The sequence below is a fragment of the Argentina anserina genome, chromosome 1 (genome assembly GCF_933775445.1).
Source record: "Argentina anserina chromosome 1, drPotAnse1.1, whole genome shotgun sequence".
Taxonomy (NCBI): Eukaryota; Viridiplantae; Streptophyta; class Magnoliopsida; order Rosales; family Rosaceae; genus Argentina; species Argentina anserina.
The window spans coordinates 665,839-693,668 of NC_065872.1; the positions used below are offsets into that span (position 1 = coordinate 665,839).

At 38.8% G+C, this 27,830-nt stretch overlaps 7 protein-coding genes across 10 annotated transcripts; 6 read left to right on the forward strand and 1 right to left on the reverse strand.

Moving 5' to 3' along the window:
• The first annotated feature begins 2,277 nt into the window (after positions 1-2,277).
• Positions 2,278-3,361, forward strand: LOC126792468 (class V chitinase-like). Its single transcript, XM_050518887.1, has 2 exons — positions 2,278-2,490; positions 3,200-3,361. The coding sequence occupies exons 1-2, from the start codon at positions 2,278-2,280 to the stop codon at positions 3,359-3,361; spliced, it is 375 nt and encodes a 124-aa protein (XP_050374844.1).
• A 1,843-nt stretch (positions 3,362-5,204) lies between these two features.
• Positions 5,205-8,333, forward strand: LOC126792479 (putative cysteine-rich receptor-like protein kinase 20). The gene is made up of 7 exons (XM_050518896.1): positions 5,205-6,312; positions 6,401-6,529; positions 6,660-6,841; positions 6,968-7,178; positions 7,337-7,574; positions 7,664-7,814; positions 7,902-8,333. Exons 1-7 carry the CDS (start codon positions 5,205-5,207, stop codon positions 8,208-8,210), a joined length of 2,328 nt encoding a protein of 775 aa, XP_050374853.1. The 3' UTR covers positions 8,211-8,333.
• A 2,071-nt stretch (positions 8,334-10,404) lies between these two features.
• On the forward strand, positions 10,405-13,824 carry LOC126786426 (cysteine-rich receptor-like protein kinase 34). Its single transcript, XM_050512254.1, has 7 exons — positions 10,405-11,539; positions 11,726-11,857; positions 11,974-12,131; positions 12,467-12,677; positions 12,824-13,061; positions 13,145-13,295; positions 13,386-13,824. Exons 1-7 carry the CDS (start codon positions 10,423-10,425, stop codon positions 13,689-13,691), a joined length of 2,313 nt encoding a protein of 770 aa, XP_050368211.1. The 5' UTR covers positions 10,405-10,422; the 3' UTR covers positions 13,692-13,824.
• Positions 13,825-14,540: 716 nt separating this feature from the next.
• LOC126796368 (nod factor hydrolase protein 1-like) lies at positions 14,541-15,869 on the forward strand. Its single transcript, XM_050523184.1, has 2 exons — positions 14,541-15,626; positions 15,735-15,869. Exons 1-2 carry the CDS (start codon positions 14,555-14,557, stop codon positions 15,755-15,757), a joined length of 1,095 nt encoding a protein of 364 aa, XP_050379141.1. The 5' UTR covers positions 14,541-14,554; the 3' UTR covers positions 15,758-15,869.
• Positions 15,870-15,930: 61 nt separating this feature from the next.
• On the reverse strand, positions 15,931-19,342 carry LOC126786382 (uncharacterized). Of its 3 annotated transcripts, none has more exons than XM_050512204.1 (10): positions 19,161-19,342; positions 18,602-18,686; positions 18,431-18,505; positions 18,308-18,344; positions 17,572-17,655; positions 17,391-17,451; positions 17,174-17,277; positions 16,995-17,060; positions 16,353-16,513; positions 15,931-16,210 (listed from the first exon to the last, which is right to left on the reverse strand). In XM_050512204.1, exons 1-9 carry the CDS (start codon positions 19,243-19,245, stop codon positions 16,421-16,423), a joined length of 690 nt encoding a protein of 229 aa, XP_050368161.1. In that variant the 5' UTR covers positions 19,246-19,342; the 3' UTR covers positions 15,931-16,210; positions 16,353-16,420. The 3 variants fall into 3 exon arrangements, with proteins under 3 accessions (XP_050368161.1, XP_050368153.1, XP_050368170.1); XM_050512196.1 differs by having other exon boundaries at positions 17,174-17,280; positions 19,161-19,341; XM_050512213.1 differs by having other exon boundaries at positions 17,174-17,280; positions 18,602-18,680; positions 19,161-19,340.
• Positions 19,343-20,288: 946 nt separating this feature from the next.
• LOC126795586 (60S ribosomal protein L39-1) lies at positions 20,289-20,989 on the forward strand. The gene is made up of 3 exons (XM_050522401.1): positions 20,289-20,394; positions 20,482-20,585; positions 20,689-20,989. Exons 1-3 carry the CDS (start codon positions 20,392-20,394, stop codon positions 20,735-20,737), a joined length of 156 nt encoding a protein of 51 aa, XP_050378358.1. The 5' UTR covers positions 20,289-20,391; the 3' UTR covers positions 20,738-20,989.
• A 2,293-nt stretch (positions 20,990-23,282) lies between these two features.
• Positions 23,283-27,701, forward strand: LOC126797198 (ATPase 8, plasma membrane-type-like). 2 transcript variants are annotated; one of them, XM_050523869.1, is made up of 14 exons: positions 23,283-23,330; positions 23,420-23,638; positions 23,745-23,882; positions 24,059-24,373; positions 24,487-24,813; positions 24,909-25,028; positions 25,128-25,250; positions 25,340-25,444; positions 25,530-25,839; positions 25,919-26,437; positions 26,521-26,690; positions 26,802-26,984; positions 27,104-27,276; positions 27,605-27,701. In XM_050523869.1, exons 1-14 carry the CDS (start codon positions 23,283-23,285, stop codon positions 27,699-27,701), a joined length of 2,847 nt encoding a protein of 948 aa, XP_050379826.1. The 2 variants fall into 2 exon arrangements, with proteins under 2 accessions (XP_050379826.1, XP_050379821.1); XM_050523864.1 differs by having other exon boundaries at positions 25,919-26,433; positions 26,517-26,690.
• Positions 27,702-27,830: the final 129 nt, after the last annotated feature.

Consider the following 27,830-nt stretch of genomic DNA (forward strand, 5'->3'; position numbering starts at 1 on the left):
CTCCATGGCCACAGCCCCTTGTTTTTCAGATAATGAAATGTCCTATATGCCCAACATTGACTGAAAGTAAAAAATGGTTTAACTCCTCACTTTCCCACTAAGAAGGAAGTAATCATTCATATTGATGAACATTAAAGGAATGGAGCTCCTCACATTCATTTATCCATATTAGGAAACGAATGTCACCTCACATATAGATTTGTAGTAATGTTCATTGAGTTCAGCAGAATACGATATTATTACATTTATCAAATTTGTTGGCAAATAGTTGTTGTGATGAATTGGGGTGTTACTATTGGGTTTGCTCCCTTGATATATCAAAATTCTCCTCATTTGTACAATGATGCACTTCTTCAAGATGTATAAACGTTGCTAATTTTCATGTAATTTGATACAACAGTAGTTATTTTGCTGTTAAAGAAGAAGAACCAAAAGCGGGATGGGGGTAGCGAATGGAAAAATGGAAACATTCCAAGGGAGGTCCTCAGATTCAGTCAAAGATTGCAAGGATCTTCGACGAAAGGGAAGAATGGAAGAGGTGATGTAGGGTCAGAAATGTCAGACTGACATTCTTGATTTTGCTTTGTTCAGCGAATGTTGTGGACTTGGTCAATTCCGTAACCCCCTTGTTGACCCAAATTAGCCTATTAACCCCCATATTTATAAGATTAACTTAGTAGATTAAGATCTAAATCCTCTAGTCCTTGATTAACAAACTACAGTAGTGCCCCATGTCACATCTGCCACTAAAGACACGAGTAACTCGCAGAATTTTGGTTATGCATGACTGTTATCAAGATGGAAATGTACAAGTGCGTAGTTTGGGATTTAGTGGTTATTGTATAGAAATGAATGAGAGATTTAATGTTATGAAGGACTAATTGGGTCCAATACAATCTGACGCATTGTTGTAGAAGTAGTGAGCGGACAAACTTGCCTTAGGTAGCAGGATGAAGGACTGAAAGGTCGTGTTCATCTGATGCTCACCTCCTAGATAAAATGCGACAATAATAGAACGCTTTGACATAAATTTATTTTGCATCAATTCTACTCGATCAAGTTTCACTTTATTTTAGTCTAAAGTTCACGTCCGGTCGTGAGTAATAGCGACGCATACATAGACGCTTTTCGCAAATGAAAGCCGTCGGATAGTGAGAGTTGGATCAATAGTTTGCCAAGTACCCTCCTTGGTATAAGTGGATGAAGTCTACAACTAATTTAAGCTATGAAGGAAAGGAATTGAGGAGGGGACCTTTGTGCTTTTAAGTTAGGGGACCAAATAAATGAACATGAAAACTGAAAGGAATAAAGTGGCAAATCCTCAAGTGTTTAGATGAATGATCATACCACTGAATGATACGTCTCCTTTACAAGTTCGAGCAAATGCAGATAAGGCTTTCTTGGTTTGACAGCTGCAAATGCAATAAGAGAACCTCACTCCATATGATTAGATGAGTGGGATAAAGCTCAAACTATGATCTATTTCAACCAATAGTGACAAGGTATTCTAAGAAAGTTGATTGCTCAAATTCTGGATCCTTCTGAATTATGTGCACTAAGAAAAGGATAATGGGTCAAAAAAGGCCAATAGGCTGCTTGGAAGTTGGGTCATGAGGATACCAAAGGGAAAAAGGAAAGCCAAAGAGAGGTGGGGAATGTTGATTCCAATTAAATTCAATAATATGATGATACAATGGGGGGAACTAATAAGATGTCAATTGAAAACAACAATCCTTGTATATAATAAAACTGCAAAGTGTATGACATCTAGAAAATGGACAATAATCTTCATCTTTCAAGCCAGTAATAATAGTAACACACTAGCACAAAAGAAATATATTTTGATGATTTAATATCCTTCTTTCGCAAAAGGAGAATTTTTTGACCAACTCATCATGCAATTTCTTCAAAGGTATCCATTGTAGGGAGGAATTTTAAGGTCTAGTTAAGTACTTGGATAACCTTATGACTTAACAGCTGCATGATTTTTAACTAAAACAAGTGTACCAACTTTGCAGCTTAATGGTATAACTTCTGAAGTAAGCTGCGTTTACCAAACATTTAGTGGCAACTTGAACTCAGAACTTGGATGTAGCAAAGATGTAGTGTAGAAGATTACTCAGACAAGACTAGTCTTATGAAAAGCTCAAGTTCTTAATCATCTAAATGGTAATTTCTTAGGGTTCACTGCTATTTGAGCCAAGGCATCTAACGATCGAAGTGTTGGGCTCTGACCAGTATCAGTTTCAGAGGAAAGTTTCAAGTGGGATCAATGTCATGTCGTATGATTACTATGGTCCTTGTTACGCCGAAGGCAAAACAAAGACTTACCCGCCAGCTGCATTGTACAACGGTGGATCAACCAGTCTCATCAACGGAGACGCCGGAATTGTGTCGTGGATTAACAAAGCCGGCATCTCAATCAAGAAGATAGTTATTGGTCTTCCACTAGGCTGCATGGAATCGGAAGCGGGGACGTGGAAGCAAAGCGTTTGGAAGCGCGGAAGCGTTTTTTTTCAAAATTTCTTAGAAGCGGGGACGTTTCAGAAGCGCGGAATAAAATAATATATAATTAAAAATATTAACCTGTATATATAATATTACAAAAACAAAAAAATAGTATATGTTATACTTACCATCAAGTAGTGATCAAACCCATACCAACTCAATTTGGACTAATCCTATATATATATATAAAAAAAACTCAATTTGAACTTCATGAATGGTGTATCAATTGGAAGTTTCGACATCCCCAAAAGGCTTTCTGCATGAGGATTGAATCCAGTTCACTTGCATATAATTAGTATTACAGTGCAGTTTGAGAACTCACAATCAGGTTTTCTGGTAGTGAAATAGGTGAAACAATGAAAAGCACAAGTAGAAATAGCTTAAGCAAAAAGCCTTTCGCTTCCTTAAGCACAAGTTGTAGAAATTAGGTTTTAATCAATATTACAAAATTGCCCACGCTTCCTTCCGAACTATTTGACGCTTCCATATCGCTTCCAAACCACCTTTTTCTCGCTTCCAACCGCTTCCGGCGCGCTTCCGCTTCGCTTCCGCTTTTGAAGCGCGAAGCGTGACTGCAGGCAAGCTTCCGTGCTTCTTAGGTCTTCCATTTTACGGGTGCGCATGGAGATTAATATACATCAACAACCGTAGATTTTTCGCTCCGGCTAATGGCCCGGCTATCGGAGCTCAGGGCTATAACCAGATTAGGGATTTGATCAGCCACGGGTTTCAGACAGTGTACAATGCGACCGTGGTTAGTAACTATTGTTACAGTGGGACGACTTGGATTGGTTACGATGGTATGCAGAGTATTAGTGCCAAGGTTTCGTATGCTAAACGAAAGTTTTTTTGACAGAAAAGGAAACTTAAAGACAAAAGTCTTTAGGCTATCCAAAGTTTATAAGATCAAATAATAAGGTTTTAGAAGCCTCAAGATCTAACATATAGTAAAAGTGCTAGAATGACCTAAATTAGCTAAAGCATCAACCACAAAGTTGGTCTCACGAAAAACATGAGTAAAGTTAATAGAATTAAAGCTCATAACAATCATTCGAATGTTTTCTACAAGCTTGATTATCCTCCATTATAGACCAATTTGACCATTTACTTCATCAATCACAAGCTTCAAGTACCTGGACTCTTTCTCAAATAGGTAATTACTTATCAGTAACAATCACAATAAAACCATACTAGCACAAAACACACCATACGTGTGTGGGAAGTTTTTCAAATAACCACCATTTATTTAATTTTATTAAATTTATTTAATTATTATTTTAACCATATTGATTAGAACTGCTATACAGTCTTTTAATATATCAGAAAGTTTTTGGTAAAAAAAATTATTTTGGTTGACAAACCCTATTTGGATTATATGGTTAAACCTTTTATAACTATATCTTGTCTCATCAAACTCTAATTTGCATTGTTTCAATTTGTAGCTTTCAGCACATGGGGATAAGCAGTCACTGTTGACATGCAATAAGCTTAGCAATAAGGATCACATACATAAGTTATTCCGCCACAATAAAGCAACATGCACTAGCTTTGTCTGTGCTAGTATTGCAATATGGCTAATGATCGATGATCCGGTTAAAAAATTATATACAAAATTGAAATACTAATTTTATGACCTTTGCAGTAGAAAGGTACGTAGAATTAACCAATAAAACTACACGAAATGGTTTATTAAGACTGTTCCAAGTGAAATCATATCCAGAAAAATCATGTCATTAAGAGCAAATATGAGGCCATGTTTGGTTCAAGGAATCACAACCTTGGAAAAGGAAAATGGTTAGTGTTTGGAAGCAATTGGAAAAAAGCTGGAAGGGAAAATGATTCCCAAAAGATGTGGAAAATAAGGAGGAAATTGCTTCCACCCACTCAATTTATGAAAAGAGTTTCTGAATACCGGTCATTAATGAGATAACATAGTTTTTTGACTAAATTGTCCCCACTCAACTTTTTTATTTCTTTTTTTTATTAATGAAAAATTGAGGGTATTATTGGTAAATTGTTGTAAACTTATAATGATGTTTCCTTTCTCTGACTATTCCTGGCATTTTCAAACATGAGAAGAGAAAATTGCTGGGAGGGGAAATTTCCAATGCTTGTGGAAAATCTCAAGAATTGTTTTCCTTTCCATGACATTCCGTGAATCAAATGTGGCATGAAGTTGATCAGTTGGGTTCAGAAGACATTATGTTGATACGTGTTACGCTAACTATAATCGTGAATCTTAGCAGTACGTCAGTGATTTTTTTAATTATTATTAACGTTCCAAGTTGGTTGACATGAAAGAATGACTGCTAATCGTCAAATTCAAATTACATTTCTAAAAATCTAAGCCCGTCTGCAAAAGTTTACACCTGTCTCGATTTTAATCATATATGAATATAACTTATATTAGTTTTTTTTAGAAACAAATGAATGGACTTATGTAGAATTGTAGACGGTGTCTTTGTCCATCATTTTAAGGGGGAACCTAACTTTCTTGGTGACTCAATACATTTCACAAATTAGTCTGGCACCTGCTTCTCCATGTCCACATTATCAACTTTCAATTTACGTGTTTGTCACAAAGAAGACTATGACTATCATTTTCTTACGAAATATCTCCATGTCCACATAATCAACTTTCAATTTACGGTGAATTAAGGATCTCCCTGTGTTTCTGAAGACTAGCTGCTTTAGATATGTTGAATATGCAATACCATTTATCAAAAATTCTCCTCCTCTTTCTTCTTTCATTGAACTTCAATTGTTCAAACGCTCAGTCATGGATCAAAGCCGGTTATCATTACACCGGTGCTGAACTCCCTGTTTCCGGCATAGATTCAACATTGTTTACTCACCTTATATGTGCTTTTGCTTATATAAACTCTTCCAGTTTCCAGCTCTTATTCAACTCCTCCACCCAACAAGAGTTCTCCACTTTCACAAATGTTGTCAAGCGCAAGAACTCAAAAGTCACAACCTTGCTGTCCATCTGGGGTGGCAGAGATGATCATTCGGTGTTGTTTTCATTGCTGAACCAGTCTTCTTACCGGAAATCTCTCATTGATTCTTCAATAGCAACTGCCAGACTTTATGAGTTTGATGGCTTGGACCTTTGTGGGACTGTACCAAGAACAAGCATGCACATTACATCTTTGGGAACATTTCTAGATGAGTGGCGCGCTGCGGTGGATTCTGAAGCAAGGAAGTCAGGAAAGTCAGGTTTGCTCTTGACAATGGCACTTTATCATCATAAGCAGGTTGTGGATGCTGTAACTTATCCGATTGACTCTATTAGGAAGAACTTGAATTGGGTTCATCTTGTGGCATATGATTACTATCTTCCTAAAGAGGACAACTTCACACACCCTCATGCTGCTTTATACGACCCAATATCAAATGGGACTAACACGAACAGTTATGTTAAGGACTTGATCAGCAGAGGACTACCTGCTAGCAAGTTGGTTTTAGGCTTACCTTACCACGGTTATGCTTGGACTCTTGTGAATCCCAGTGACTCTGTTAGTAATATTGGTGCACCGTCATCAGGTCCTGCGGCTTACAGAGACGGGTCCATGGCCTATCAGTTTATCAAATGGTACATTAAGACATATGGATATTATGCAGTTTCTGTGTACAATGATACTTATGTGGTAAATTACTGCACAATTGGGTCAAGTTGGATTAATTTTGATGATGTAGAGGCTATCAGGGTGAAAGTTTCTTTTGCTAAGAAGATGGGGCTTCTTGGTTACAGTGTGTTTCAAGTTGGCAATGATGACAATTGGGTCCTCTCTAGGGCAGCAGGTAGGTTGATATTAGCTTCAACGTATTCTCGGCATATTTAAAATTATTTGATAAGAAAATATGTGACCAACCATATTTACCTTAACAGCTGAAGTGGAAGGAGGCCAACAGAACAAGAAATGGTTATTGGTGATTGTTCTGGTCACAATTTCTATTATTATTATCCTACTGGGAACATTAATGTGTTACCTGAAAAGGAGAGTACTCAAGTCAATTGGTAATCTTCTTAACTGTGAAAATATATGTTGAATTTATGTTATTTTTTATGATTGTTCTTCGCCTAAATGATATTGGGGATATATTTCTTTTTTAATGTGTTCTCTGTTCTCTGTTCTAATTTGGTTTAGGGATTGTAGACAACATCAAACGATCAGTTTATAGGCTACTACATATAGTTCCAAGTACAGACAATTTTGACAGCAATTCTCCTAATATGCAAGTATTTAGTTATACAACCATCAAAGCAGCTACAAATAACTTTTCGAGTCAGAATAAGCTTGGAGAGGGTGGCTTTGGACCTGTATACAAGGTAGTATCCCTAAAGATCATTATAAATTTTGAAATGCAATTCAGAATCTTTAGTTCATATTACTCTCTAAGCTATGTGCTTTCCGACATTACGGTAATGACTTAATGATTAATGTGGTCTTTCTAGGGCACATTAAGGAAGGGTCAGCAGATAGCAGTGAAAAGACTTTCAAAAACTTCAAACCAAGGCCTTGAAGAGTTTGAAAATGAGGTTACAATTACTGCGAGACTGCACCATGTGAATCTAGTTAGAGTTTTGGGATATTGCACCAAGAGGGAAGAAAAGATGCTGATATATGAGTATATGCCAAACAAAAGCTTGGATCACTATCTCTTTGGTATCTTCATTTTCCTTTGCTTTGAAAATTTGCATCACATTCAATTATTTCTATAGCTTAATAAGCACTGTCAAACTGATGTGTGTGTGAAACTGTAAAGTGTAAACAATTCTGCTCCACATTTGATCATGTATGGTTGGTAATTTACCTTCATGCAGATTCAAGTAGATGTAATCTTTTGGATTGGGAGCAACGTGTCCGCATCATTGAAGGGGTGATTCAAGGCCTTCTATATCTCCAAGAATATTCAAGTTCTACGATAATTCACCGTGATCTAAAAGCGAGCAACATTCTGTTAGATGATGAGATGAACCCGAAAATATCAGACTTTGGTCTAGCCAGAGCTTTCGGAAAGAATGAACATGAGGCAAACACTGGTCGTATTGTAGGAACATAGTAAGTGAAATCACTCTTCACATGTTCAGTAAATTAGCTTCAGATTTAGTACTGATCACAAACTCACACAGCTTTTATATGAAATGCAGTGGCTACGTTCCCCCTGAATATGTAAGAAGAGGCATTTATTCCATGAAATACGATGTTTACAGCTTCGGTGTTCTGCTTCTGCATATAATAAGTGGCAAGAGAAGTTCACGTTTTTATGGCTTAGATGGAAATTTAAACATTCTAGAACACGTAAGGTCATAAGTACCAAAGCTCTAGTAAGTTTTTCATTATGTTCATGAGCAAGAATTGCATAACATTACCTCACGACTTTCGCAGGCATATGAGTTGTGGAAAGAAGGCCAGGGAACGGATTTTGTAGATCCAGCCCTAGATGATTCGGTTTCGTCATGCAAGCTCTTAAGATGCATGGAGGTAGCTTTATTATGTGTCCAGGAAAATCCAGTTGATAGACCATCCATGCTGGAGGTATCTTCAATGCTCAAGAACGAGAGTGCAGCCATCGTTAGTCCTAAAAAGCCTGCATTCTCAGTTAAGAAGAATGAAGATGAGGATCATATGTACAAATCTGTGGAAGAAATCTATTCAGTCAATGATGCAACAATGTCCGAAATTGTTCCCAGATGACCATCCTTTCTGAAACATACAGATGTATATTGTATTCTTCTGTTACAATATTGTTACATCTATAACTAATCTGTTGCATTTGGTTTGTAACTTTGTATACACAATAAAGTTGAGAATTAGAAGTTCGGCATGAGTTTGATCGATAGCCACACCCCATTTTACGCTATGTAAATAAGCTAGCTTTGCACTGTGGGAGATACGCATGCAAGTACTAGTAACTAGAGCTCACAGAAGCTTGTTAATATATCTGGTATCAAGTAACTGGGGTATGGATTACATATTGAGACAGAATAACATGGCGGAACATATCAACAAGTATACACACAACGCACATGAATCCTGGATTGGTTCTGAATGCAAAAGGTCAAATTGTCAGGCAAGTTCAAGCTAATTCTACTTTGCTATCAGCTAGCTAGTTAATTCCTCCACCGTATGCACATGCAACTGGTTGTTGCCGTAGTCAAGGCACTCCATCTTTATCTGTGACATTGAAACGTAGTCAAATTACAACTGAATCATAAGAGCTGAAAAACATGTGAAATGTATTCAAAAAAAGAAATTTCTTAAAAATTCCCCCAAGTGAACTATGTGAAACACTGAAATGTCTGATAATAAGGAAAGCTCGCTTCCACAGGTGCAAACTCGATGTACATGAAATTTCATAAGTACATGTATCATCTACTATTATGACTTCCTTTTTTGAGGTACCACAGTAAATCCTAAAATTTTATCATCACTCGTAGCAATAATAAGTGGGAAGGAATCAACGTTATAACATGCGTTCCCAAAACCTAAACGTCAACTTTGGTTTCTAGTCTCATGTAATCTAATTTGGTTTATTTGGATTACTAGGAATCTGATGCGTTTCGAATATAAGATTTTTAATGTGTTGGAAGCCCAACATCATCTTCTGGAATTGTTCAGAGAGTTTGCTATGTATTCTTTTCATCCTTACAAGAAGCGTCACGAGATGTCTATTTTCTCTATTCTTGGTATCTCACAACTATCTGTCAATGCTACCAGCTTCATCCCGTCATTTAATTAAAGATTTATTGGCTGAGAGTTTGCTAAAAAAAAACAGATGCCTCAACTATCCATCTAGCGTGAATCTTAATGCGATACTCTTTAATTTGAAGACAGGGAATGTAAGAATACCTAATTGGGTCAAAAGATTTGCCATCTTCGTGCAAGTAGTCAAGAAGTATGTCATCATCCTTTGGAAAAAGGAACCTTGTGATAGGAGAAAGTCGAGTATAAAAAACATCCTCGATTTTATGGAGTAATCTTCCATGAGGTTTGCCCTGTTATATGTGGAGAAAAAAAAATAAACATACACATAAAATCACAAACATAAAAATGCATTGCATGATAAAATCTTCTTGAGTGATGATTATCTCACCAATCGACGGGTCATTTCCAGAAGATTAATGTTGTAGCTGCCAACACAAGCCCGACCCATTTCAATGATCGTACGATCAAGAGTAGAAACACTGCCTATCATGATGATGGATTGATGGTAGTACTCCTGCAGGACCTCACACCTAGGATAAACTGCCTATCATGATGATGGATTGATGGTAGGGAAATTTCTCAACGATTTGAGCATATCGCAACTTGCAAGTCGCAAAATTTAGGGTGCCCATTTATCATGATGATCGATGAATGCAAACCAACCAAAAGAACACTACTGGTTTAGAACGAATCCAAGTCCCTACATTAGTGCAAGCTGGAATGCTGTATTGGATTTTACCATCGACACTACGACGTAGGGTTGCATTTTTCTAGCTAACGTCGCTGACCTTGTCTCACATACTGTTAAATACCATACCAAGCCAAACCGAAGGTTCTCATACTTAATCAGAAAAGCCGAGGCAGCAGGTACTTCATTAGAAATCATTAACAAACTTTATATTAAGCTGAATGAGCTCACTACCAAGGAGTCATATCAAACTACCCTAATAGTCAAACTCGTGTTAGATCAAGTAAAAAAAACACCTGTACTCGACATTTGTTTAAGGATTTTTCTATAGAGTATAGAGTCAATGATTGAAAAATGTTTTTTGGTCGCATTCGCTTGCTTGCAGAGACGTGCAATGAAATGAGACAACAAGAAAATAGGTGGGTGTCCTATATATAGCGAATTGTCTCTCCACATGATGACTAGTATGTTGGTCTCCTTGTACAAAAAATCAAAGTAGAGAGCCATCTTTCCATGGAGTCGATTACAGTCCATCTGATCCTGCTCTTCATCTTCTTCATTTCTCCTCAGTTTCATTCTTCAAATGCACAAACATGGATTCGAGCTGGTTACTGGTATGCCAGTAGTGAGTCTCCTATACCTGACATCAACTCTGCCTTGTTTACTCACCTCATATGTGGTTTTGCCAATGTAAGTTCCTCCAGCTTCCAACTCATCATTCCTTCAGCTGATCAGCAATACTACTCCAGCTTCACCGGAATCGTCAAGCGAAAAAACCCATCAGTCATAACACTCTTGTCCATCTGGAATGGACAAGCTTCAACAGCTCAAGGAATATTGGGGCAAAAGGTTAACTCATCAGTCTTGTCCTCCATCCTCAGCCAATCTTCAAGCAGAAGCTCTTTCATTGAGTCCTCAATCAAAACAGCAAGGCACTATGGCTTTCAGGGTATAGACTTGTTCTGGCTGTGGCCAAACACAGCTGCAGACATGATCAACACGGGAAAGCTTTTGGATGAATGGAGAGCTGCTGTGGATTCTGAGCCGAGAAATTCAAGGCAGTCAAAACTAATGCTTACAATGGCTGTTAAGTATGTGCCTTCATTCGGATCAATGACTTACCCAATTGAGTCTATGAAGAGGAACTTGGATTTTGCACATGTGGTAGCATATGACTATCATCTGCCTTTGAGGGAAAATGTTACTGGTGCTCATGCTGCTCTATATAACCCAACAAGTCATGTCAATACAGACTATGGTATAAGGCAATGGCTAAGCAATTCATTTCCTGCTAGCAAACTGGTTATGGGATTGGCTTACCATGGCTATGCGTGGACGCTTGTGAACCCGAAAGACAATGAAATTGGAGCACCTGCAGCTGGTTCAGCTTTGACACCAGATGGTTCCATGAGCTACAGTTACATCAAGACGTATATTAGAAGCTACAAACCTATAATAATGTACAATGCTAGTTATGTTGTGAATTACTGCATCATTGGAGTGAGCTGGATTGGATTTGATGATGTTGAAGCTATCAGAGCTAAGATTGCATATGCCAAGGAAAAGAAGCTACTTGGTTACAATGTGTTTCTTGTAACAAATGATGATAACTGGGTGCTTTCTAGAACAGGTACACATTTCATACACCCCGACTAAACTAAATATGTTCTTACCTCAGAATTTTAATTGAAAAGCCTGAAGAAGGTTCAATTGTAACTTACTCTTGAAGAGCTCAAAATAAAAACACCTGTTCTAATATTTTTGACATCCCTTCGAATTTTGCATCATATGCTTTCTGCTGCTTTATGATTGACAGCTCAGGATGAAGAAAATGCTCACAGAAAGAAGAGGCGGTTATTGCTTATAATTTCCCTCCCAGTTATTTTGATCATAATCTTCATAGCCTCTGTGGCGTGTTACCTGCAAAGAGAATTACTCAAGACAAAAGGTTCTAATAGCAATTAAATGATTTACATCATGACCATAGAAGTTTTTTTCAGCTAGCATGAACACACAACAGATAAGCATTTTCATTTTTCTATTTGGTAATTCTTATGATTTCAGGGAAGATATTTGTGCGCAAATTATGTCGATCGGAATCAGCTTTTAGTAGAGGTTCTCCAAATCTGCAAGTATTCAGCTTTTCCACTATCAAAGCTGCTACAAATACCTTTTCAAGTGAAAACATGCTTGGAGAGGGTGGATTTGGTCCTGTTTACAAGGTAAAATTTATATATCAATTACATAAACAGTGAGGGAACTTGGATTTAAAACAAGAAGATATGCAGACATTAATTTGTAGCTTTTTTTTTATCGAACTAAGTGTTCCAACGTAGTGGTAGAGTAGTAAAGATTGAAGAAATATAAGAAGAAATAAAAGACATAAAGCTGAATGTGTGATCATCCAGTATACATAGTAATTGTTTAATAAAATTTATGTGAAATGCTTGAAATTCTGGTGAGTAATCAGAGTACATGTGTAGAACTCATCTTTGGAGCAGCTATCGATTTGTTTTCTTATCAAACCATGATGACCATATCTTTCCAAATATTGTAGGGAAAATTGCGAAAAGGGCAGGAGATAGCTGTAAAACGTCTTTCAAAAACATCAACTCAAGGACTTGAGGAATTCAGAAATGAAGTTACACTCACTGCAAGACTTGAACATGTAAATCTAGTTCGCGTTCTTGGATTTTGCAGTAACAAGGAAGAGAAAATGCTGGTCTACGAGTACATGCCTAACAAAAGCTTGGACTTCTACCTTTTCGGTATGCAGCGTAGCTTTTTGCTGCTCCTGGTTATTTGAGAGTTTCTGCTAAAATGGCAGAATGGAGTAGCATGAACCTGTCATACTATTATATGCACATCACGCTCCTTTTCCTAACTTTTTGTTAATGAATTTGTTATCTTACAGATCCTTCTACAAAACATCTCCTAGACTGGAAAACGCGTGTGCATATCATTGAAGGAGTTACTCAAGGACTCCTATATCTCCAAGAATACTCTAATCTGACTATTATTCACCGAGACCTTAAAGCTAGTAACATTTTACTTGACCATGATATGAATGCTAAGATTTCCGACTTTGGAATGGCTAAACTTTTCAAGAAAGATGAACTTGAAGGAAACACAGGCCGGATTGTTGGAACATAGTAAGTAAATTACCAATTCTTAACTTCCTTGTTCTACATCCACACATTTTCATATTCTTTAATACATGTTATATCCAATGCAGTGGCTACGTTCCTCCTGAATATGTAAATAAAGGTATATATTCCATGAAGTACGATGTCTACAGCTTTGGAGTTCTACTTTTGCAAATGATCAGTGGAAGGAGGAGTACAGGCTTCTATGGTCCGAACAGAAGTTTGCACCTATTGGAATATGTAAGTCATATATCACTAGTATATATAAAAGAGTATGGTATAAACTGACATTTTGATCTAACATACAAGTCACATTGAATTTTTTTCCAGGCATATGAATCATGGAGGGAAGAAAATGGAATGGAATTTATTGATCCAGCACTGGATGATTCTTCTTGTTCCTGTAAACTGCTGAGATGCTTGCAAGTAGCTCTATTATGTGTACAGGAAAATCCAGATGATAGGCCTACAATGTTGGAAGTGTATTCCATGCTCAAGTCTGACACTGAAGCCATTGGTATTCCTACAAAGACGGCTTTCTCAGGGAAAAGAGATGGAGATATGGGGAGCTCATCCACATCACAGCAAACAATTTCAGTTAATGATGCACAGATTTCTGAGTTACTACCCAGATGAAGATGCAGGCTCTCTAGAATGTAGTCATTGCTAAAAAATTTGTCTGTTTTGTACTATATACACTGAAAATCAACAGTGTAAAAGGAAGCTAACAGAACAATTGAACACCAAAACTAACACAATAAAATTTCCATCAAGATCATTACGATCTATTTTAAAGGTGCTTCCAGTTTTCGAGATATATTGCATCAGCAATCTGTCGATTGAGCTGCTATTACAGGTGATCAAGAAACAGTATGGTATAAACTATTTAGTATGCATATATGTATTAAGGTGTGATTATAAGAACATTTGTTGTTAGGGTGTTGAGCTTCCTAATCCCTAAACTCCTGTCTTCATCGTTTTATCACGCATCTTCAAAACCAGACATCAAGTGCAGGACAAACACCTAAACCAACAAACTAACAGTTAACACACGAGAAAATTAAGCAACAAATATCATAAGCATATTCAGACTAAAACAGGAAGTAGTTGATCTCAAATCTTTCCAAATGTCTTGTTTATGAAACATTGAAAAACATATAAGTCATTTAACAAAACCTCAGATTCCATGTCCATATAAAAAAGACAACGTTGATGAGCTGTTTAATCCCTTATTTAAAAAGCTTAAAACTGCTGCTTATGCTTAAATCATGCCGGACGGCTTAATATTCTTGTACTTTCCTCTATGTAATCACTGTTTTTAACTTTTTGTTTAACCTCCATTGTATGCAGCGAAAACATTTCAAAACTTTGGAATGATAAATAGCCTTTAGCTCTTCATAGCCATGATTGAGTTCTAGTAATCCACATTTCATTCATTCTTGCAAGAAATGCCAAGCCTCAACAGATTTGTGCATTTTATTCCTTTTCTCCTATGTTGCATGGCGATGATCACTGGCGGAAGTGTACCAGACTCCTCATCGGGGAACCCTCCGGCCGTGAAAATAGGCTATTACCCACCTTCAGATGATTTTCCACCTTCAGCCATAAATACTTCATTCTTTACTCACATCTACTATGCCTTTCTAGTGCCTAGCAACGTTACATTTAAATTGGAGCTGACAGATGAAACTGCATTGCTCCTCTCAAACTTCACCACCACCCTCCGCCACAAAACTCCGCCGGTGAAGACCCTTCTGTCCATAGGTGGCGGTGGCGGAGATGAAGAATTATCACGCATCTTTGCTAGCATGGTCTCAAACCCCTCCTCACGGTCAAACTTCATTGACTCCGCTATAGAAGTTGCCCGTAAGTTTGGGTTTGATGGACTGGACCTCGACTGGGAGTATCCTGAAAGCCCAAAAGAAATGAAGGCCTTAGGCCACTTGCTGAAACAATTGCGCCGCAAGATTAAGAAAGAGGCCCAGGACACTAAAAGCCCTCCTCTATTGCTCACGGCCGCCGTCTACTTCTCCGCCGAGTTCTTCTTGGATGCCGTAATCCGCTCGTATCCGATCAAGTACATGGAAAAGTACTTGGATTGGGCGAACATAATGTGCTTTGATTATCACGGGGCTTGGAGCAATATTACAGGGCCCAATGCGCCATTATTCGACCCAAATAGTAATGTGAACTCTGTTTACGGGCTTAGGTCATGGATTAACGGTGGCATGAGCCCAAAGAAGCTCGTAATGGGTCTTCCACTTTACGGCCGGACATGGGTACTCAAAGACCCTAAAGATAACGGTATTGGATCCATTGCTATTGGCCCAGGCCCAGGTGGTGGTCAACTTAGCTTCAAGGAGTTAGAGGTCCTTAACAACGCCTCGAGCGCCACTGTCGTGTATGATGCTGATACCGTATCGGTATACTCTTTCAACGGCTCAACTTGGATTGCATTTGATGATGCCAATACAATAACCTCCAAGGTGGGTTTTGCTCAGGCTCTTGGGCTTCGTGGGTACTTCTTTTGGTCCGTCGCTCAAGATAGCAATTGGAAGATCTCAGCCCAAGGTAATGCACCTAATCAACTGATAACCACCATACATTTTTGTTTTTTGGGTTTTCCTTTCAATCTTGTAAATGGTTTATTAATGTGAATTTGTTCTTCTAAAACTACAGCTTCAAAATCATGGATTCTTTGATGAATGAGGAAAGGGGCTGCTTCCTTGGTGCACAATCTTTTTGGCCATAGGCGGCTACAACCCCGCCAACTGTCATCGATTAATTTCAGTACTTCCAGTCCCAGAGTTCCAGATTTGACTGTGAGATATGCTCAGTTACAGATTATACAGAGAGCTTGTAATTGTCCCGTCAATTATCAAAGTACTGTTTGAAACAGAATTTAAAAAAATTTCAGTACATGTTTAAACTTGAGTTTGCAAAAAAAGGTCTTGTATCAATTCATCAATTGCCAAAAACATAGCAGGGAACCACACTCGATGATACAATTCGTATTAAAACTGAAAATTTCCTCGTCGCCAAAAATGTGGCACTCATAAGAGGCAGAGGCAGCTCCACAACAAGTCCCAAACAACGAAAAACCGAGAAGCATGAGTGATTTGTTAGTAAAATTGGAAAGTCATTCTTCGCAAGCCCTGCAAGTAAGATCAAACAGAAGAACGTCACTTACAACTATAGATCATGCAAAATGGCATTATACTAGTCTGAAACTCAATAGCTATAATTTAGTAAAAGCCATGAAGAGGAAGAAAAGTAACAAAAGAAACGTTTTGTTACCTTCTTATAGTTAGCATTGTATTCTCACAAAAGGGGTCACATTTTCCCCAAGGACGATCAAATTAGCTTTACTTGTTTTCTTTCATCCATTCAACAAAATTATCAATTATCACAGGCCATGCTTGATCAGAATCATAGTCTTCGAGATCTGGGAAACTTATCTGATACAGGGAACAAAATATTAGAATAAGGCTGATCTGTTGAGTCAAAGTGTTAGATTTAGCAAAAGCAAATTGAGAGATACACACTTTCAAATGAACAATCTAAAGGTACGGGGGATAGCTGATAGGAGTGATAGCCTAATATACCATGAACAATGCAGGTGGATTTCCCTATTATATTTTATAATGGTTCGAATCAGAGATCATTCGTAGAACATCTATTACACTACATGCCATGCTACATCGGATTTTTCCTCTGGAAAAATTACATCAAGCTTCTCAGCTACATTGCATGTCATTCAAATTATTTACATGAACAGTGTTGTAACTAAATGCAGTCAATAGATGCATGTGTAGCCTCCTAAAATCATAAAGATATAGAATAATCTGATAGCATACGATTAGCCTTTAAGCAAGGCCAATATCTAGGCCCTGCAACACAACCAAGGGAAAAAGGAATGTGTGAATTAGAATATCTTACCTCCTTGCAAAACCGGTAAAAATGTCTCCACTGATCCGCATTTAATGCCCTGTACTCACTTTGGACCTGCCAAATTAAAATCCAACCGTCATGACAAATTACAGAACCTTGTTTAAAAAAGAAATGAGTTGGTCCTCAAATAACTTGTAATAGTTAATGGGCAATTGGCATCTACTGACCTTCAGATACTTGATTAATAAATCAACCTGGGAACGGTATTTGGGACTTAGCACAAGATTCAGTAATTCACAAACGGTCTCGATATCAACACTCTTTTGCCTGTCTTCTGAAAGAGTTTAACCAATTTCAGGGAAGTGTGAGAGTGAGAGAAAAAATTCATAAAAAGGTTGTTCAATTTTACTACCACAGGCATGTCTACAAATAAAGTACGCTCACCTGTCAAGCAGTATTGAAATGCAAAAGCATAGAAATCTTCAAATTTGGGTGCGGCCATCAACTTTTCAAGGACAAAAAAAATCAGTACCATTTAAACAATCAAATTCCAATAAGGTACTAAATATCATGTCAATAACAGCACAGGTTAACATATTGAAATAAATGAACAAATTTAGAATACCTCTTTTTCAAGACCTGGGAGTGCTTTCCTCAATTTAGTGATGGTGTCAGCGTTCAAATCTTTCAAGCCTCTTCGCCACTCTTCCTAATTGAAAGAGGAATATTAATTAATTAGGAATTAGCCAAAACTAAAATTCAGAAAAGAATGAAAAACACAAAAAAAACAAACGCAAACCTGACAAGCAGTAATGAGGAAAAATGTACACATAATCTAGTTGAAAGGTACAAGGGTAATGCAGTGATCATAATTCCATCAAGCAAAAAGGATCATACACATTCTTCACTGAGATTTAGAAATAAAGCAACCTTCGGTCCTAGCTTAGTACACTCAAACCTTTCCTGAACTATCATATAGATACTAGCTTTTCAAGGTCCCCAAAGTAGGCCATGCGAGTGCCCGTTCATAAGCTATGTCATGCAACTGAGCCTGAGGCAGGTCTCTTTCTGTTCATTGAGTTTTCCCCATCACACATCAGCTATATGTATAAATACATAAAGATACTGACATATATGCACAAAGCAGTTCAACTTTCACTCTATTCAACATATTAGAGCATGCTTTACAAATAAAATTACATATGGTGTACATCCTGTAACGCTTACACATGAATAGTTTATGAATAATGTCCACTAACAACATAATATCCGACAAATACGACTATTTGATCTGTTGCAATCAAGCCACATACACCAAATGGAAATAAGATGACTCCTTAAATTACACAGCATTGTCTTACCCTGGAAAAGTAGCCTTGCTTTTCCGCTTTCATTTTCCTGATACATTAAATCATCAATGCCAACGAGGGTCTAGATAAATTATCTTAGTATATAGCATCATAACAACAAACATAGCAACTCACCAAGCAAGCATCAGGATTCTGACATCAGTGTGGTCCACTCCCAAATGCGAACAAAGAGACACGATTCCTTCTGGGCTGTTCAATCGAACATAAGACAGTCAGCATTTCGACAATGCATATATACACTTATCTTATATCGAACTTGCATCTACTTCATGTATGCTGACTTACTCAATCGTGTCCAGGCTCTTGTTAGCGTACACATCGAATAGGTCGCCTATCTTGTCTACCTCCTTTTTCCCTCTTTTACCTGCGACTGAGAACCATCAGATCATCCAAAACTACGCAGTACAACAAAATGATATGTTCCAACTAGGTCAAAATGAAGATTATAACAACTTTCCGAACAAGAATTACCACATTTTCTTTAAAACTACTCCAAAAATTACAAGAAAAATTGTCGTAATTACTGCAAGATTATTCTGATCACAACGAAGAAGATAATTCACTTCACAACCTATTACTCAACGAGTTGAACTATCTAATCAGTATATAAAATCCAAGGCCATTGTAATCGAATCACTCTAAACCGATTCAAACACGATCACGAATCAGAAAAGAAAGCAATCTGCGATGTGCTACTATAAACACAGCTCAGCTCATTCAAAAGAAACAAGAAATCAACTCCTCGGCTCCATTAAGCCTACGGAGTTCTAGGTTTCGCGGAACGATAATCGGAATGTGATGGAGAAAGAGAGAGAGAGAGAGAGAGAGAGAGAGAGAGAGATACCTGGACGCGCCGAAACGACGTCGGAGGAGGTGGCGGAGGCGGAGGTCGACGGTGGCGCTTTTCTTTTGGAAGTGGCGCGAGGCATCGTACGGCGGCGGCGATTAGGCTTTCAAAGAAGCCGCGGCGATTCGAAACGACGTCGGAGAAGAGAAGAGAAGAGTGGAGTGAGAAAAGCGCGAGGGTTTTGGGAGAATCGCGATTCGAAAACAGACGGCTAGAGATGAGAGGGGTTTTGCTTTATAGTGATTGGGATTGGGAGAGTGATATAGGAGGGAGGTTGAAGAGAGGGGGAGCTGGAGATTGGTAGCACGCGCTGGTTGGAGCGTGGGAACAGCTTTGGGCCTTTGCACCGGAAATTTGGGATTAACCCGCGGACCTAAAAAATCAAAAATTATTTATATAGAGACATATTGACATCGTAGTATGTATTTTAAATTTCTGTTGGAGATTAATTTTGACTAATATTTGGTATTTTAGTTAAGATAATACTAAATTTTTTACTACATTCCAAAAATCAGTGCGCGGGTTTGGGCGGCTCCATTACGCCATTTGCACATGATGGTTTTGAGGTTGACGAACCGTTACCAACCGTAACGCTTATTCATAATTTAGGTAATTTTATTTCCACTTTAAGTGTTAAAAATATAGGATGTGTCGATAGTGAAAAAAAGTGTGTTAATAACATAACTATTTATTAATCCACGTAAGTTAAAATATGGACGTAGAGTTCAAATATTCAACGAATTGACCTTGATATTGTTGGTTAATTCATGTGTGTTCGTTGTTGTCAGATGACTCAACAAATGTCGGACCTACAAATTATCGTAAACTCAAAACACACGCACATTAATAGTACATTGTATTTGATCATTTGTCAACACTTAAGTAGGAAATTTATGCGGAACCATTCGAGTCTAAATTTATTTATTTTCAACGTTGAATAACTTTGAACAAGTTAAAAATGAGATCTACCATCATCTTCTAATCGAGTTTTAATCGTAATCCAATCCATTTACACGTCTTTTAATTAATTGGGTAAATTAAATAATTAATGAACTACCAAAGGGCTTTTAAACTCTACAGCCTCTCCGACACAAATTGCAAAGGCCCACAGTCCCTCGTAGGCCCAAGCGCGAAGCCTACAGTATATATAGCTCACCCTCACAGCATTAGGGTTTTAGTCTGCAAGCCGCTGCTCCAAGTCGCCGAGAGAGCTCCATCCTCTGCGAAAATGGTAATCTCTCTCCTCTTGTACTCATCTCGATTCTTCAGCCGTTGATTCCGTCCGCTCCTCTCTAATCTCCGCCGTTTGATTTCGCAGCCGTCGCACAAGACCTTCATCATCAAGAAGAAGCTGGGAAAGAAGATGAGGCAGAACAGGCCCATCCCTCACTGGATCCGCATGAGGACCGACAACACCATTCGGTAAGCTATCCAATACGGCGTCGTATTGTATTTCTGGAATTTCTGTTCTGAAAATGTGAAGATGAAATGCTTAGGGTGTAATACGGCGTCGTTTTGTGTTTAGGTACAACGCTAAGCGCAGGCACTGGCGCCGCACCAAGCTCGGATTCTAAGGTGGATGGCTGTTGCTGCTTTGGAATTGGGCTTTATGCTGTTTTTCTTAAGGTTTTAATTCGAGATAATAGACTTGGTAATCTCGGATGCTTTATGGTTTGGGAACACTTTGTGCTAGTCCCATAGTATGAGATGGTGATGAATTTGTAGCTTAATTTGTATTTCAAGTAATGGGTTGGACCCACTTTTGCATCATGGTGAATTCTTCGTGCCTACGCAAATCGATGTTTTACTTGTGTTTTTGTGTTCTATTTAGAAGTGGTAATACTATGATTGTATTGGATTGGATTGGACGAGTAATATAGTTTAGCAATGTTTGCTACATGATTCCGATTCTTGAGAGTCTGCAAGTATGGTAAGAGTTTTTCGTTCAGTGTTAGAGTTTTAACATAACAACTAGGCTGGCGAGCTGATTTGTGGATGGTATTTAGATATCTAAGTATGGTCTGGTAGTAATGTTGAACGATTGAACTCTTTGATTTGAACGTGCCTTTATAAGTTGGTTATGTTTATTGATATTCCATATCAAGGCGAAGATAAAAAGGATTTACTGGTGGAATCTGAAATTTAGGTTTACTTTAGTATAGCTTATTGGTGACATTGCAGAGTATCATGTTTCTTGTGTGGTTTGAATTCTGATTCGGCCGTTGTTGGTTAGACAGTATTGAGTTTTGCCGATTGCACAAGTTGGGATATTAGACCCCTATTGAGTTTTGCTGATTGAACAAGTCAGGATATCATTGTGCTGAATGTCGTGTTTTGTTTGATTCACGGTTTGCATTAGTTTGATGTAGCCCATTTGCAAGTCTGAATTTCGGTATACTTATTCCATGTACCTCAGACTTGTAAGGATGCAAAAATATAAGCTTTACAGTTTAGCTAAGTTGGTGCTAGCAATTTGTGTTTATTTACGATCTTTCATTGCTAAGTTGGTCCTGTTATTGATGTAGCCCATTTGCAAGTCTGAATTTCGGTATACTTATTCCATGTACCTCAGACTTGTAAGGATGCAAAAATATAAGCTTTACAGTTTAGCTAAGTTGGTGCTAGCAATTTGTGTTTATTTACGATCTTTCATTGATAAGTTGGTCCTGTTATTGATGTAGCCCATTTGCAAGTCTGAATTTCGGTATACTTATTTCATGTACCTCAGACTTGTAAGGGTGCAAAAATATAAGCTTTACAGTTTAGCTAAGTTGGTGCTAGCAATTTGTGTTTATTTATGATCTTTAATTGCTAAGTTGGTCCTCTTATTGATGTAGCCCATTTGCAAGTCTGAATTTCGGTATACTTATTCCATGTACCTCAGACTTGTAACGGTGCAAAAATATAAGCTTTACAGTTTAGCTAAGTTGGTGCTAGCAATTTGTGTTTATTTATGATCTTTCCTTGCTTGTTGTTGGTCCTCTTATTGAATGTGCATTTTGGTACTAAAATCAGCTTCGCACATGTATACCTACAGTAGGAAAGGATGGAATGAGTTGGGACCCTTTGTGCGAACGTGAAATGTTAACATATTGCTCTGAAAATTTGGTTTATGTAAATACAAAAGAGGGGAATGTTTGTTACCAACCATCTTTTACCATACTCTGAAGCATGCGCCGTTTACTGAACCGTTGGTAAACTCGCCGTGCTCCAAAATAAAGCACCTAGAGCTCAAATACTGATTCCAATGGCACCTGCTCGCCACATTCACCATCAGTCATATCTTTTATAGAACATCAAAAGGAATCAAACATGAGGTCTAGGGATCAGTAAGCAGTTCATGGTATCAGACATCAGTGTTAAGAATATGACTTGGAAAATGGGTCCGATGCCTCCTGCCATGGAGAAGTACCTGCTTGATAAATACCTGCTTGATTTGACTGTGATGAGTAGTCGGTTTGTTTTTCATCTTTCTTTGTATCAGTAGACCTGTATAGTTACTTAATTCCGGTTTGGTTTTCTTGCTGGCTTGATTCTGTATGACCAATGGGGCTCGATTGGTAATGATTCTGTAGGAATTGGGGCCTGTTTTCAACAATTTTTGTATGGCATGATTATGCGAAATTACAAACAATACAAATTTACGTGTATGACAACCAATTGTCCTATGAATCCATTTCGTGTTGGAATCAAGAGTTCTGTACACTCCCTCCTATATCCATGGAAATGACAACGATGCTGAACAATAATAATGTAAAAATGTAAGCCACAAACACTTGCCGGCTTCCGAGGAATAAGGTTACCCTCCAATTCCATTGTCTTCCTCTTGTATAAAACCAGAGGTGGTCGCAGAACTAGAGCCTTAGGCCATCGGAAAATATTAATATTAAGGTCCGTAGAGTCGGACAAATCTCAATCTACTTATCCTTTTTACTTTCATCTCCATATTCTCTCGACCTCTCTCTCCAGTCTCTTCAGAAGCCAGGCTTTGGCGGATGAGGAGGCCTTGTTAGGGAGGTGCATGAAAGAGAGAGAAGAAGACTGAAGAAGAGCCTAACGTGGTAGTTGTTAGGCGTCAGAAACAGGTTCTAAGAGGTTTTTTCTTCAGAAAATCCAACCATGGCCGATATCTCCTTGGAGGACGTGAAAAACGAGAATGTCGACCTTGTAAGCTACTGCATTTTAGTACTTGATTTCTTATTTGAGGATCGACACCGTTGTGGATTAACTAAATTGTGGAAAATTGTATTATGCAGGAGAAAATCCCAGTTCAGGAGGTGTTCGAGCAGCTGAAATGCTCAAAACAAGGGTTGAGCTCAGATGAGGGCACAAAGAGGCTTCAAGTCTTTGGCAAGAATAAGCTTGAGGAAAAGAAAGAGTGTAAGGTTCTCAAGTTCCTAGGGTTCATGTGGAATCCTTTATCATGGGTGATGGAGTTGGCTGCAATCATGGCCATTGCTTTGGCCAATGGAGGGGTACGCAATGCAACTCGAAATGGAATTAGTTAGCTTGTTTAGGAGTTAGTTTAATTTGATTTCTTGCAGTGAAAGTTACGGTGGTTGACAATGGATTTTTTCACAGGGAAAGCCTACGGACTGGCCGGACTTCGTAGGTATTGTGGTGCTTCTGTTCATCAACTCAACTATATCATTTATCGAAGAGAACAATGCCGGCAATGCTGCTGCAGCTCTTATGGCTAGTCTTGCCCCCAAGACCAAGGTTCATATCTATATCCATGTTCATCAAGGATATTAATGCATGCATGTTTCTTAATTAGAAGTTTAGAACTTAATTTAATTAGAAATGTACATGCATTAATTAAGGACATATTTTCCATCAATGCACAAATGTGTTTTATATTAGGAGTTTAGGACTAAACTGAAATTGAAACGTAGGTCTTGAGGGATGGAAAATGGGGTGAGCAAGAGGCAGAAATTCTGGTACCGGGGGATATCATCAGCATCAAGTTGGGAGATATAGTCCCAGCCGATGCTCGTCTCTTGGAGGGCGATCCTTTAAAGATTGACCAAGCTGCACTCACTGGTGAATCCTTGCCGGTTACCAAGAACCCCGGCGATGAGGTCTTCTCTGGATCCACTTGCAAGCAGGGTGAGATTGAGGCCGTTGTTATCGCAACTGGAGTCCACACTTTCTTTGGCAAGGCGGCACATTTGGTGGATAACACCAACCAAGTTGGTCACTTCCAAAAGGTATATATGATGGTGTTTTAGACTTTTAGTTGGTGTCACAAAATTATCTCAAGCCTTTTCATTCAATATCTTTGAGTTTCTTTTGGAGTATGAATATTTGATTGTGTTGACAGGTGTTGACATCGATTGGTAACTTCTGCATCTGCTCCATTGGAATTGGAATGGTGATTGAGTTACTGGTGATGTACCCCATTCAGCGCAGGGCATATAGAGATGGTATTGACAATCTGTTGGTGCTTCTGATCGGAGGTATCCCCATTGCCATGCCAACAGTGTTATCTGTGACCATGGCTATTGGGTCTCACCGGTTGTCGCAGCAAGGTGCCATCACCAAGAGGATGACGGCCATTGAAGAAATGGCAGGAATGGATGTTCTTTGCAGTGACAAGACCGGAACCCTCACCCTCAACAAGCTTACTGTCGACAAGAGTCTGATTGAGGTTAATGAGAAAGTAGTATTCTCATTATTTGCTTATGATACTCTTTGTAATGTCAGTGCTTAGTTGTTCTCATGCAATTTCAATTGGAACTGCAGGTGTTCCCTAAGAACATGGACAAAGACACAGTGGTTTTGCTCTCTGCCAGGGCTTCCAGGGTCGAAAACCAGGACGCGATTGATGCTTCAATTGTAGGAATGTTGGCCGATCCCAAGGAGGTACACATATCACCATTTACAAGTGTTTTTCTACTTGTTATCTTGCAACATGCAGATATTGAAGCAATAGTGCATGATCTATTGGTGATAAATTTGTAGGCAAGAGCAGGGATCACTGAGGTACATTTCCTGCCCTTCAACCCAGTCGAAAAGCGCACAGCGATCACCTACATTGATAGTAATGGAGATTGGCACAGATGCAGCAAGGGTGCTCCTGAGCAAGTAAGATATCTAGTCTTATTGTACCACTCAATTCACTTATGTAACTGCAATTTCAACACTGACTTGTAACTGTTTTCCCTATCCACCAGATTATCGATCTTTGTGACCTTAAGGGAGAAGTGAGGAAGAAGGCTCATGAAGTCATCGACAACTATGCTGACCGTGGTCTGCGTTCATTGGGAGTTGCACGACAGGTGAACAAATTTAACATCATAACATCAGTGGTGTATAATGTACCCACATGATGATGAATATGCTGATTTCTTTATTCATCTACAGACAGTATCAGCGAAGACCAAGGAAAGTGCTGGTGATCCATGGGAGTTTGTGGGTCTATTGCCTCTCTTTGACCCTCCAAGGCACGACAGTGCTGAGACTATCCGCCGTGCTCTTGAGCTTGGTGTAAATGTTAAGATGATCACAGGTGATCAACTTGCCATTGGAAAGGAGACTGGACGAAGGCTTGGCATGGGTACCAACATGTATCCTTCATCAACTCTTCTTGGCCAAAGCATGGATGCGTCCATTGCTGCAATTCCTGTTGATGAGCTTATTGAAAAGGCTGATGGATTTGCTGGAGTCTTCCCTGGTAATTAGTGGTCTTTTCTTAAAGCATAACCAAAGAAAGAAATGAGAAACTGATTCAATTCGGTCATTCATGTATGCAGAGCACAAGTATGAGATTGTTAAGAAGCTGCAAGAGAGGAATCACATCTGTGGTATGACCGGAGATGGTGTGAATGATGCCCCAGCTCTCAAGAGAGCAGACATTGGCATTGCAGTGGATGATGCAACTGATGCAGCTAGGAGTGCCTCAGACATTGTACTAACGGAGCCAGGCCTGAGTGTTATCGTGAGCGCGGTCTTGACAAGCAGAGCCATCTTCCAGAGGATGAAGAACTACACCATCTATGCCGTTTCCATCACAATCCGTATTGTGGTGGGATTCATGCTCCTTGCTCTCATCTGGAAGTTTGACTTCTCACCATTCATGGTCTTGGTCATTGCAATCTTGAACGACGGCACCATCATGACCATCTCTAAGGATAGAGTGAAGCCATCTCCTCTACCTGACTCCTGGAAGCTCAAGGAAATCTTTGCTACGGGAATTGTCCTTGGAACCTACATGGCTGTCATGACTGTGGTCTTCTTCTGGATTGCACACAGCACTACTTTTTTCTCTGTAAGTTCAAAATGTCACACTAGAAACCTTAACAAATAACTTGTGTTCAAAACAATCCTAATTGACGTTTCAACTATTTACAGAGAGTGTTTGGTGTGCGACATATTGGGGATGACGCACGTCAGCTTAACTCAGCTATCTACCTCCAAGTGAGCATTCTCAGTCAAGCGCTCATCTTCGTGACTCGATCAAGGAGCTTTTCCTTTCTTGAACGCCCTGGTACCATGCTTATGGGTGCCTTTCTTGCTGCACAGTTGGTTAGTAGCTCATTTCTGCCTTATTCTCTATTGATCAAACTAGCTTCAGAAGTTTGTTATCTTTTAATAGTTTGTAAGTTGCATAATTTTGGTACTTGATTTGCTGTTTAGGTGGCTACCATCATTGCTGTGTATTGTAGCTGGGGCTTTGCTAGAATCGACGGTGTCGGATGGGGATGGGCAGGCGTCATCTGGATCTACAGCATTGTCACCTATTTCCCTCTCGACATCTTCAAGTTCATAATCCGGTATGCATTGAGTGGCCACGCCTGGGATAATGTTGTCCAGCAAAAGGTTTGTTTCTAGCTAGTCATGACATCCTCAAATTCTTTTTGTTGTTGTCTTCTTTTCAATTTTTCATGACCATTTAATCTTCTTTTGTGCAATGTGTGCGTTTTTGACTACCTATCAAGACTGCCTTCTCAACAAACAATGACTATGGAAAGGCCGAGAGAGAGGCGCAGTGGGCAGCAACTCAACGAACACTCCATGGTCTCCAGTCTCCTCCAGAAATGTTCCATGGCAACAACCACGGGGATGAGCCATCGATAGCTGAGCAAGCTAAGAGGCGAGCAGAAGTTGCTAGGTAAATTATAACCAGACCAGTTTTAGAACCACTAATGTATACATTCCAATCGATGCTATAGCTGAAGATTTTGATCAAAGGGCATCCATATTTAACATGATGCTTCCTTGTAACCTCAGTAGTTCAATTCAAAGGTCTCTATCAGACATTCTGAATAGTCCAATTCTTACGCCTACATGTATTTCTATAGAAAAACATACATGGAATGATAAATTGTCACTCAGATTAGAAATTAGTCTCAGCCAAAACTTGATTTGAAAAACTTATACTAGTGTATACCTGAGACTTGCATTCATTGATTTTATACATATTGCATATACATCTTCAGGTTGAGGGAGCTCAACACCTTAAAGGGGCACGTCGAGTCAGTCGTCAAGCTGAAGGGGCTTGACATCGACACCACCAACCAGAACTACACCGTCTAGAGAACTTCCATCACAAAAAAAAAAAAAAGCTATCAATAGTATGAACAAGAAGGATATCAAGAATCGACAAGGCGTAACTGGAGTTAGAGGTGCTCATAAGGAGAAGCTTAGCTTATAATAGTTCTATAA

Coding starts and splice junctions, on each gene's coding strand:
- LOC126795586 (XM_050522401.1), top strand. Junction 20,586..20,688: donor AGGACCGACAACACCATTCG/GTAAGCTATCCA, acceptor TTTTGTGTTTAG/GTACAACGCTAAGCGCAGGC.
- LOC126797198 (XM_050523869.1), top strand. CDS start 23,283: ATGGCCGATATCTCCTTGGAGGACGTGAAAAACGAGAATGTCGACCTT. Junction 25,445..25,529: donor CATTGGGAGTTGCACGACAG/GTGAACAAATTT, acceptor ATTCATCTACAG/ACAGTATCAGCGAAGACCAA. Junction 26,985..27,103: donor ATAATGTTGTCCAGCAAAAG/GTTTGTTTCTAG, acceptor CTACCTATCAAG/ACTGCCTTCTCAACAAACAA.
- LOC126796368 (XM_050523184.1), top strand. CDS start 14,555: ATGGCGATGATCACTGGCGGAAGTGTACCAGACTCCTCATCGGGGAAC. Junction 15,627..15,734: donor TTGGAAGATCTCAGCCCAAG/GTAATGCACCTA, acceptor CTAAAACTACAG/CTTCAAAATCATGGATTCTT.
- LOC126786382 (XM_050512196.1), bottom strand. CDS start 19,245: ATGCCTCGCGCCACTTCCAAAAGAAAAGCGCCACCGTCGACCTCCGCC. Junction 17,656..18,307: donor AGCAAGGCTACTTTTCCAGG/GTAAGACAATGC, acceptor TCTTTCAATTAG/GAAGAGTGGCGAAGAGGCTT. Junction 17,281..17,390: donor ATTTCAATACTGCTTGACAG/GTGAGCGTACTT, acceptor AAACTCTTTCAG/AAGACAGGCAAAAGAGTGTT.
- LOC126786426 (XM_050512254.1), top strand. CDS start 10,423: ATGGAGTCGATTACAGTCCATCTGATCCTGCTCTTCATCTTCTTCATT. Junction 11,540..11,725: donor CTGGGTGCTTTCTAGAACAG/GTACACATTTCA, acceptor TATGATTGACAG/CTCAGGATGAAGAAAATGCT. Junction 12,678..12,823: donor CTTGGACTTCTACCTTTTCG/GTATGCAGCGTA, acceptor GTTATCTTACAG/ATCCTTCTACAAAACATCTC.
- LOC126792468 (XM_050518887.1), top strand. CDS start 2,278: ATGTCGTATGATTACTATGGTCCTTGTTACGCCGAAGGCAAAACAAAG. Junction 2,491..3,199: donor CGGGGACGTGGAAGCAAAGC/GTTTGGAAGCGC, acceptor ATCGGAGCTCAG/GGCTATAACCAGATTAGGGA.
- LOC126792479 (XM_050518896.1), top strand. CDS start 5,205: ATGTTGAATATGCAATACCATTTATCAAAAATTCTCCTCCTCTTTCTT. Junction 6,530..6,659: donor GAGAGTACTCAAGTCAATTG/GTAATCTTCTTA, acceptor AATTTGGTTTAG/GGATTGTAGACAACATCAAA. Junction 7,179..7,336: donor CTTGGATCACTATCTCTTTG/GTATCTTCATTT, acceptor ACCTTCATGCAG/ATTCAAGTAGATGTAATCTT.